Source organism: Microcaecilia unicolor, chromosome 8, assembly GCF_901765095.1.
Source record: "Microcaecilia unicolor chromosome 8, aMicUni1.1, whole genome shotgun sequence".
In the NCBI taxonomy this organism is placed as follows: Eukaryota; Metazoa; Chordata; class Amphibia; order Gymnophiona; family Siphonopidae; genus Microcaecilia; species Microcaecilia unicolor.
The window spans coordinates 65287352-65298873 of NC_044038.1; the positions used below are offsets into that span (position 1 = coordinate 65287352).

The 11522-nt window shown below is 43.5% G+C and overlaps 1 protein-coding gene across 1 annotated transcript in view; it reads left to right on the plus strand.

The window, feature by feature from the left end:
* LOC115476379 (forkhead box protein J1-B-like) overlaps window positions 1-10178 on the plus strand; it is a 33582-nt gene extending 23404 nt beyond the window's left edge. The window contains exon 3 of the mRNA XM_030212733.1: window positions 7861-10178. Coding sequence (XP_030068593.1) covers window positions 7861-8676 — 816 coding nt within the window. The 3' untranslated portion in view covers window positions 8677-10178. The remainder of the gene's footprint in view (window positions 1-7860) is intronic.
* Window positions 10179-11522: the final 1344 nt, after the last annotated feature.

Here is an 11522-nt window from a genome sequence, read left to right on the forward strand (position 1 = left end):
AGAAGATAGCTGTTAAATTCTCTTTTCTGTATCTTTTTCTAGTTCTTCTATATCTTTTTTTTTTTTTTTAGCAATCAAAACTGCTCACAATGCTCAGATTGCAATAGTACCTTGAATTGATAGAGGTGTTATGGTATTCTCTTATATTCTCCATTTCTTTCCTAGTAATTCTTAACATTCTGTTTGGGTTTTTTGACCACCACTGCACACTGAACTGTAGATTTCAACTGGTAGTGTGTGGTCAGAATCTTCAAGGGATACAGTGAATCCCCAGCCCTACCACCACACCATCTGGTGTTTTGGTTTGATTTATTTTATTCTTTTGGTGAAGTTTGCAGCACCACTATCCCTCTCCCTATCACCCCCACCCAATGGGTCTAGCATTTGTCCCTCTCCCCACCCCCTCCATGAATCCAGCATCTCTCCTTCTCCTTTCCTCCTTGACCCACCTGCCTGGGTCCTTCAAACCTGGCTTTGCCAGAAGCAGCAGTGATTAACAAACACTGCAGCTAACACCAGAGTCCTCCCTCTGCTGCTTGAGACCCATGTGGAAACCAGAAGCTGTGATAGAGGGAAGACTCCAATGCCAGCTGCAGGCAGTGTCTGTTAATCTAGGTTTGAAGCATCTCAGCAGGCAGATCAGTGAGGAAGGAAGAGGGAGAGACACTGGACCTGCAGAGGAGATGGGGAGAGGAAGAGACACTAGACCTATGGAGTAGTGGGAAAAAGAGAGATGCCAGACACAAGGGTGGGGAACTGGAGAGAGAGAGGAGAGAGTAAAAGAGAGAGTGAGACTGGATTGTAGGGGATGGAACGGGGAGGGGGAGAGGTTCTGGACCCACAGAGGGAAGATCTTTGGGGGGGTGGAGAGGAGAGAGATGGAAAGATGTAGGAAGAAGACAGAAAAAATGCTGAACCAAAAGTGGAGGGAGGAGTTAGGGACACAGGAGCAATGCTGGGCATGTGGGAAACAAAGGGACACAGAGGAGCAATGTTGTACATGGGAAGGGACATATTGATACAAAGGGGCAACGCTGGATTTCGGGAAGGATATGGACACAGAGATAATGCTGGACATGGGAGATGCTGGAATGGGGACAGTGGGGACAGAGAAGGGAGATGTTGAACATGGGGGAGCATAGGTAAAGGAAAGAGTAGATAGGGACATAGACAGGTGATGCTGGGCATGGGAAAGGGAAATGGGACTTGATATACCACCTTTCTGAGGTTTTTGCAACTACATTCAAAGCAGTTTACATATTTTATACCAGGGGCAATGGAGGGTTAAGTGACTTGCCCAGAGTCACAAGGAGCTGCAGTGGGAATTGAACTCACTTCCCCAGGATCATCAAAGTCCACTGCACTAACCACTAGGCAACTCTTCAATAGGAGCACAAAATGAAGATGGTGGACATGGGGGAGCATAGGGATAGAGACACAGGGGTGATGCTGAGGGAAGGTAGGAACACAGAGGGGTGATGTTGCTACCCTGTGCTATACCTGGTGGGGCAGTATGTGTGGGTGAACAAAGCTTGCACTGCTGCTGCCTGTGCTGTACCTGTTCTGTGGTGAAGCAGTTTGTCCAAGGGAAGCTTGCACTAATAGTGTCTGTGCTATACCTGTTCTCTTGTGTAAAATACATTAACAGATTTGTGGATGCTGCATTCATTGAATATTAGTCAGCGCTGCAGGTAGAATACAGGTGAATAGGCAGAGCTGTGTTTGATTAGAAAAATAAACCATTTTGTAAGAACATTGACCTCTGTTTGACTGACAGCATTAATCACATTAAAAGCTTGTGTCAGGACGTATTGGTATTATATTCCCAACAAGGATGATCCTTCCTTGCCCTGTGTGTGTGGAGGAGAGGGAATTATAGTATAATTTCAATGTGAGATTCTTTGCTATTTCCAGGCTGGGAGATAAAATGCTATAAATCTTATAGCCCAGCCTGGTGTCTAATGCTGCTTCTATCATGAATCCCCTACTATAATGAAAATCCAGTTAATTACCCCATCCTATCAGCCTAAAACAGCACATGAAACACTCTGGAGTCTCCCTCTAGGGAACTGATATCATCCATTCTGGATGTAGGGTCAATAAACTGAGTGCTTAGAGGAGCCCCTCTTACTTTAGGTCACCTGGGCATCTCTGTGCTACTGATTCTGTGGAAGGTTGTTTGATGTTAATAATCTTACTATTTGAGTTGTAAGGAAAATTCTGAATCTCCTTAAAGAAACTGCTTATTTTTCCTTTGGTGTATGTGTTCCTGAGAAAAAAATCTTGCATTAAATGTGTCATGGTAACCAGGCAGTTTGAAGGTATGAGGAATGGAGGTAAAGGCTGCACTTGGTGTTGGAAGAGGTACATATGGAACAATGGAAGCAGGGCAGGATTAAAGCATAGGCAAACTAAGCATATGCCTAGGTCCCACTGCAACTCATTGCCAGAGGATTAGTGTATCTGGGTTTAAAAAAGGTTTGGGCAAGTTCCTGGAGGAAAAGTCCATAGACTGCTATTGAGACAGACAGAAGGAAGACACTGCTTGTCCCTAGGATCAGTAATATAAATCTTGGTACTATTTGGGATTCTGTCAGGTAATTGTGACCTGAATTGGCCATTGCTGGAAGCAGGATACTGGGCTAGATGGACCACGGGTCTGAGCCAGTATGGCTATTCTTATGTTCTGTTAAATGTTTACAAGGGGCCCTCTCAAATTCACTAATTCAAGGTTGCGAAGACATTTTGCAGTGGTAAGTAAGCTACTGGCAGAAAGGGGGAGGGGCGGGAGAGAGAGAATGGAAGAGGAGGGAGGCCACCTCCCTCCTCCAACTGAAGGTAGGGAGTGGGGAAGGGCCGCTAGACCATGAGGTGGGGGGGGGGGGGAATTGACTCGCGGTCCACTGGGCCACCAGGGACATCTGAGGGGATGCTGGGGGGGGGGTTAGGGGGCTGGAGACCCACCAGATCTCCAACCCCCTCCTGATCTTGTGTCGGGGAGGTTGGGGGGACCGGAGGACAACTAGACCTCCAGCCTCTTGTCGCTGGGGGGGGGGGGGGGGCCTGCTGGCATGCAAATACATAGTAACATAGTAGATGACAGCAGAAAAAGACCTGCACGGTCCATCCAGTGTGCCCAACAACATAAACTCATGTGCTACGTTTTGTGTATACCTTACCTTGATTTGTATCTGCCATTGTCAGGGCACAGACCGTAGAAGTCTGCCCAGCACTAGCCCCACCTCCCAACCACCAGCCCCGCCTCCCCCCCCCCCCCCCAGCTCTACTACTACTACTCAACATTTCCAAGGTGCTACCAGACTCACGCAGCGCTATACTGCCTGCATGCAGGACAGGGCTCACCATTCCTCCCCAATTGTCTGCAAACCCTAATGCCAGCTCTGAGCTGTCATAGGGTTTGCCATGGCCAGCAAGACAATCTTTGGCTCACTGGTTCCTGATCATTAGAGATGAATAGGTTTAGCATGCATTTGCATGCTACTTGTGCTTAGAGCCCTGTTTTGCATGCATGGAGCGGTAGCAAATGCAGGCACTAGTATGGCACTAACAGCCTCTAGCGCTTGCTTCTGACCATCGACCCATGAGGGCAGCTATAGCTGCATACTAGCCTGAGCAGAAAACAAATTATATCGGCATACATTTGCACATAAGGAGTGGCACTGCATGGCTGGGATCAGTTCTGACAAGGTACAGGATTATTTATTCTCTAAGGTCTGAGAATAAGTGTTTGGTTGATGTTCCAAGTTTTTGATCTGTTTAGCTTATCAGGACTTTGATCTATGACTTTTCAAATTGCAGGGCCTAAGCTCTGGAATACTTTGCCAGTGGAAATCCATAAAGCTGAAACGTTGCTTAGCTTTAGAAAGCATTTCAAACGTTTTTAATTTCAAAAGCGTTTGAGCAGATGGGAGGTTTTGCGAGTTTCTGAAGTGGAGGGCCAATATATGGCTATGGAATAATTTTTGCTATTTCTGATTTGTTTTGTTTTTGGTCTGAGGTTTATGATGTATTTTATTACTGTGATGTAGCTTTGCAATCTGCCAAGAAAAGAAATTTCAGAAGCAGAGGAGTAGCTTGATTAACAGGACGCTTTCAAAAGAAACCAAGGAAACGAAAACTAAGGAATAATAATGTTCTTTAATAGTAGAATAGAAATTTGAAATAAATAAAAAAAATTATATACACAGAATACCATTCTAGCGCATGCGCAGATGTGTGCCAATTCATTTTGCTGCTCTTAGCGAAGATCTGTGTCTGCATATGTCTGGTGTGCTTTTCCAGGTTAGCACTCAGGTTTTGGGCAGGTCTTATCCTATATAATAAAACGCACCTCCAACGTTCTGAAGCCGAGAAAGTGAAGCCTTCAAGCCTTGAAGCATTCCTGCAACGTTCCGGAACTACGTGTCGTCAATTGAGGAGATGGAGCCTTACAGAGCGCACGAATGCTTCAAGGCTTGAAGACTTCACTTTCTCTCTCTCTCTCTCTCTCTCTCTCTCTCTCTCTCACACACACACTCTCTCTCTCTCACTCTCTGTCTCTCACATACACTCACTCTGTCTCTCACACACACACACTCTGTCTCTCACACACACACACTCTCTCTCTCTGACACACACACACTCTGTCTGTCTCTCTCTCTCTCACTCATTCTCTCTCATGTACACACTCCATCTCTCACCCACACACTCTCTCTCAAACATACACACTCCAAGGAAAGGGCGCCATGGAACATGCTGGGGAGGAGAGGGAGGAGGGCATGGAACTCGGAGGGAAGGGGGGGGGCCAAGAACTCGGAGAGGAGGAGAGAGAGAGGGAGGGAGGAGAGGAGGGAAAGGGAGGGAGGGAGGGAGGCGGCCTGCATATCGGACGGAAGAGGGGCCTGGAACTCGGAGGAGAGGGAGGGAGGGAAGGAGGGGGTCATGGAACTTGGAGCCACACACACACTCTCTCTCACTCTCTGTCTCACATACACTCTCACACACTCTGTCTCTCTCTCACACACGCTATCTCTCTCTCACACACTCACTCACACACACATATACACTCTGTCTTTCACACACTTTCTCTCTCTCTGACACAAACACACACACACTCTGTCTGTCTCTCTCTCACTCATTCTCTCTCTCACTCACACACACATCTCTCACACACACTTTCTCTCTCAAACATACACACTCCGAGGAAAACCTTGCTAGCACCCGTTTCATTTGTGTCAGAAACGGGCCTGTTTTACTAGTTTGCATATAATTTGTGTACTGCATCAGTGAGCAAAAACTGGGTGTTGCTCTTGTGATAGAAGCCGTGCATTAAGCCATCAGCCTAGGACTCTAACGCAACTTTCAGCATTGATTTCACAGATGCAGAATTCGGTTCACCTTTCTTTTATTTTTAGTTACATTTGTACCCCGCGCTTTCCCACTCATGGCAGGCTCAATGCGGCAGGCAATGGAGGGTTAAGTGACTTGCCCAGAGTCACAAGGAGCTGCCTGTGCCGGGAATCGAACTCAGTTCCTCAGTTCCCCAGGACCAAAGTCCACCACCCTAACCACTAGGCCACTCCTCCACTTCGGTTCACCTTTCTTGCACAATACAGAACATAAGATGTATAAGGACTGGCTGCCTATGCACATACTGGTAATGTCAGCACTCAAGTGATGTGAGAGGTAGAGAACTAAGCAGGAGCCTCGGCATTGGGTTTCCCATGGAAGGTGACGAAGATATAAGATATTTTGTTGGGGCCTCAACAGCTTTGGAGAACATGAGCAAGAAACAGATGCCATGACCAACTTAGCTTATCAACAGAGATAGTAGTCTGCTGGGTAGTGAGTAAGGAAGAAGCCTGCAGAGAACTCCTGGTTTGTCAGGGGATTCTCCCCCTAAATATGAATTTATCTTGATCTAACAGGCAAAGCTCTGGTTCCACAGATCAATTCAATTAATAGCAAGATCCAGGAGACTGTGGTAAAGGTCACAATAACAAGGCTTGAGATATTGAAAATTAATGATTTTTTGGAAAAGTTTGAAACTAGTTTGGTTTCTGTATAGCAGCACTTCTCTGTTTTAGGCCATGACCCTCTAGTTGCAGCCACAGTGATGTCTGCAACCCCACCGAGGTGCATCTTAGTGACAAGCCTGTGTACTTCTGGGCAGGGTTCTGACCCCAAGCACATAAGTTTGGAAAACCCTACTGTAGAGGCTTCTTTAAAGATAACAATGTCTTGTGAAAAAGGTTGAAGCTCTAAAAAAATGCAGCTAATTTGTAATCTCCATCTCATTAATTTCCCCACATTACCATTGATTCCACCTAGGGAAACATTCAAAAGGTAATCAGACTGAAATATAGCAGAGTTCCTCAGATGCCATCAAACCAAGATAAATTACTTGCTAACCTCCTAAGAAACAAGACCTGGGAGACCAGACAGAAGGCTCTCAAAGGTGGATATTTCAGATGTTTGAGCTTTGTTTGAAAAATCTGACTCTGAAGCTATTTGTCCTGCAACAATGTTGGTCACTTTGGCTCTGAGTTCAGATCATGACTGGCTTCTCCAGATGTTTTCTAGATATCTGGTGCTATATTCTTGAGCTGCATTGTAAGGATTTTTTCTCAGTATCATTAACGAGAAGAGGAGACAGTTTGTTCTTCTCAGGCCTCAGCTTCTACAATTGGGGGGCTCTTTTCTTTCTCAAATATCAGGGCAAATGTGTCAGATGACAATTTGTGGCTAGTAAGAGATTTGTGGGAGTTTCTGTGTTAGAATCATTTCTGGCAACATCGGCAGAAAGGGTACTGTGAATAGTTATCTGTTCCTCGGGTAAAATTTATTTCATGAAGCTTTCTTTTTCCTTGTTTTCTTCAGGTTTATCTAATTTTCTTGCTTACTTTCTGTATGGATTCCCTTCCATTTGAATTTGTTGAATTAATTTGTAAATGGGGCAGGGGGAGCAGAACACCTTTTGGTTTGGAGGGGCCAAATGAAATTGTCTCTGGCTTCACAACCAAACAGTAATTGCTGATGCGGTGCCAGGCAACATATTGGCCAGGTCACGGCCCCAGTGACCCATCCCATTTCGCTATGCATTGGGGAATCAATGTTTCCCTAAATGGGTATCTGATGAAGTGCTGCTCTTCAGCTATCTGTGCTATATTCATGCTTTACAGGGGTAATTTTATTAACAGGATGTCTATGTTGAAGGTCCAAGTAAATGCCTCTTTTTTCCTTATTCTATGAAGGCAACCTAGTTGCTTAAGCCATAATAGCATGAATGCCAATGCACACGTTTATGTATTTATTTCATACAATTTAATATACCGCCTTTCACATGTTTATTATGTATCAAGGTGATTTACAATATAGAATAAAATCAGTGTAAAAAACACAAAAATAAACAAGAACTAACATATAAAACTAAAACATCACAAGGCACAAAAGGAAGGGGCTGTAACATAGTACAACAATCATTAACCAGTTAACAATGCAAGTTATAATAAGTGGAAACACACCAGGAAAAAAAGAAGAAAAAAAAAATCCAACCACCTCCCCCACCAATGACTAAGCAAGCCATTAACAATCAAAACCTTGCATAAACAACCACACTTTCTTAAATCTCAAGACCAATCTCTCCTCCTGTAAGCAGTTGTGCACTTTTATAAAGCCTTTTCTGTGCATACACATGGAAAAACCTTTATACAGTTACTCCCAGAATGCATTAGTATCGTGCCTGCAAGGGGTTCTGATGATCTGATATACTTAGATTCTTAATACTGAGAATTACAAACATTAGTATCTCTTCTACAAAAAAAAGTGTATAAATTTTTCCTTTCTGTTTTCCTACTGCAGAATTCCATCCGGCACAATTTATCTTTGAATAAATGTTTCATGAAAGTGCCACGGCAGAAGGATGAGCCAGGCAAGGGGGGCTTCTGGCAGATAGATCCTCAGTATGCAGACATGTTTGTCAATGGCGTTTTCAAGAGGAGAAGAATGCCAGCAACTCACTTCAACTCCATGAGACAAAATAAAATGGTGTCTATGCCAGAACTATCTTATAGTACCTCTGTCAATACAGACAATGAGCAGCCAGCATCAAGCTACACCACAAATTCCCACCATCACCACTACCATCACAACTATCACTATCAACAGGACCAGAACTTCAGTCTACTGGATACTCAACAAATGATTGCTAAACGTAAGCAACCAATGCCAAAATGCAACATGAAAATTGCTAGAAGTTCCAAGCTGCCTCTTTTAGCACTTGAAGACAGAGATGCAGAATCCCTGAAAGGAGATTTTGACTGGGCCTTGGTCTTTGATGATGTCTTGAACAGCAATAGCAGCAATTTTGAGGATATTGATGTCAATGTGGCTCTGAACTCACTGGGCACAGATATCGACCTTACTGTGCAAGGAAGACACATAACGGCATCCAATAAGTGGTGCCTGAATACTCTGGACCATCATTATATGGAAAATAACCTTCAGGGATCTCAATTTGAGGATCTTCCATTTTTCAATGACCCTCTGAAACACCCCTGGGAGGAAGTGAAAGAAGATGCCACTGATAATTTATGCAGTTTTGATCAAAGTTTAAACTTCTGTGAAGGATTTCTGAATGAGATCCCACAATGGGAAAGAGTAGATACCTTCATGTGACCTACAATGTCTTTATCTGCCGTCATTTACTATGTTATGTATATGTAATGTAACCACCTCCCATCCCATAGCCCACTGGAACTTTGTCAAACTGTTCCATTCTTTCTACTTTTTGCTACATTAGCATCCAAGTTCTTGAGTACAAAGTGGGCGAATGGTTGGTGGGATGTTGTTCTACTATAATTTGCATTTTTCCTCTGTTTTATATATTTTTTATTTTTTGCAATATTTCTACACCAATACTCAAAAAGAGACTGACAAGGAATCATCACAAAGCCCTTATTAAGAAGAAGAAGGAGAGAAAAAAAACAAAATAATAATCGAAGAAAATCAACAATACTAGGGCCTCTTACCAAATAGTGCGGTTTGGTAAAAGAGGCCTCGAGTCTTCTCATCAAACCTGGAATATCATGACCATAACCACAAACCTTACTATGCCATCTACTGACAGTAAAACATCACTTAACCTCTTTATCACTAAGAAATCTTTCTAATTGAGTTGAGTCACAGAAAACATAGTTCACATCAGCCATGCATTTTTCTTCTGTGATTTAACCAGAGCAGGAGGAATGTATATTGCACAAATAGGTTGATATCTTGTAGCTGAATCAACAGAGGAACTCTTGTTATCCAGTTAAAATGGAATTTATAACAAAAAGCTTCTCAGTCGTTCCCCTTTTGCTCGACCTTCTATCCTTCTGAGTCTTGCTTTCCTTTACTTTTGTCCTCTTCTCTCATGATGGTTCTTTCTTCTACTCTTTAACTTTTTCTTTTTGTCTCCGTCATCCTTCTCCTTTTGGCTCTCTCTTCTCTATCTTCATACTTTCCATTTTGAAAACTGCAAATAACATTCCATGTGTTTACTATTTTGAGAAATCTCAGTGTAATGGTAAAAAATATCTTGGCGGTCACCATTCAAATCTTCCTGTATGAGAATAAAAGGGAGGTCTGAGAACTATGTACAGATTCTTCTCTGAAGCTCTTGCAGATATTTTGAACTATCATTCTGAGAGTCGTCTTACCAAGGAAAACATCACTCAATGCATTCTGCTGTGGAGCTGAAAATGACTTTGGTCTGTTAAGTGGCACTTTGTTACCTATGGCTCATTGTCTGATATTTTTGTGACCTTAGCATTGAGTTATGCCCGTTGTGACTTTGACCCTGTGTAGTAATGTTTCAGAGGCAGAGGATGAGTGTGGGTGCTCCATCTTGAAGTTTTTAAGTTTGTCCATTCACATCCGTCAGATAACGCTGCTCAGAAAAAAGTTACTGTTTAAGATGGGATTTTTTTTTTTGCATGAAAACCAGGGAAGTCGGCAGTGGGGATATCCACTGATACTGCATACTTTGTGGTTAGAGATGAATTCTAATGCATTTTGTCTGAAAATATGTCATTTAACTATTTTTAATTATTTTGTTATGCAAATGTGGGGGATTGGTTGTGTGTGCTTGTGAATTAAGAAAAGATGATTATTGATGATGTAATGCAGAAGGACCAAAACAAGAAACTATACATGAAATATTTTAAAAGTTTGGGTTGCGTATCTGTTATCAGCCGACTCAACAGAATATTAGAAAAAAATTATTCATAAAAGGATGAGAACATCTGTCCATTTGTCTGTCTAGGTACAATGCAACTCTTTGAAAATTTAGTGGAATGGGACTAGGGGAAAAGGTACATTGAATTTGAATATAGGCCATATCAGACTGGGATTTAGAACGAAATGAAACCTTTCAAAAAATGACCTACTATATTTCTATGGGAGAAGGATCTCAAGTAGTTGCAGCATACAAACATTGATTCACTTTAACATAGTAATTAGGTAATTGCACCTTTCAACCTGTCCTCTTTCCTTTCCTTATGTAATCACTGACTCAGAGAGCCACCACACACCCACACATATACACATGCACAAAAGGGTTAGAAATAATTCCAAGAGGAATGTTCCGCATGCTTTCCCCATTACCCATCACCTCCTGCTAACATACTCTCATCCCTGCTGGACTGGCTCTTTAGTGATTCTGATGTGTATTTCATAAATTCTACTGTGAAACCTAGAGTGGAATAATTGAACGGCGCCAGCGAAATAGATTGCCGGTGATTTATTTTGGTGGCGCCGCAAACAGCTGCTCAAACCATATTATCGAAAAAGATGGCCAGCCATCTTTTCTTTTGATAATACGGTTTGGCCCGGCCAAATGCCAGAGTTCGCTGAGTTTGAGGTGGCCGGTTTTGTTTTTCTGTGATAATGGAAAAAAATGCCGACGATTTCAAACCCGGCGAAATCCAAGGCATTTGGTCGTGGGAGGAGCCAGCATTTGTAGTGCACTGGTCCCCCTGACATGCCAGGACACAAACCGAGCACCCTAGGGGGCATTTAAAATTTTTTTAAAAAATATACAAATACCTCCCAGGTGCATAGCTCCCTTACCTTGGGTGCTGAGCCCCCCAAATCCCCCCCCCAAAACCCACTCCCCACAACTCTACACCATTACCATAGCCCTTATGGGTGAAGGGGGGCACCTACATGTGGGTACAGTGGGTTTGGGGGGGGGGGGTTGGAGGGCTCAACACTTACCACCACAAGTGTAACAGGTAGGGGGGGATGGGCCTGGTTCCGCCTGCCTGAAGTCCACTGCAACCACCAATAACTGTTCCAGGGACATGCATACTGCTGTCAGGGAGCTGGGTATGACATTTGAGGCTGGCATACAGGCTGGCAGAAAAGGTTTTTATTTTTATTTTTTTTTTAGTGTGGGAGGGGGTTGTTGACCACTGGGGGAGTATGGGGAGGTCATCCCCCATTCCCTCCGGTGGTCATCTGGTGAGTTGGGGGCACCTTTT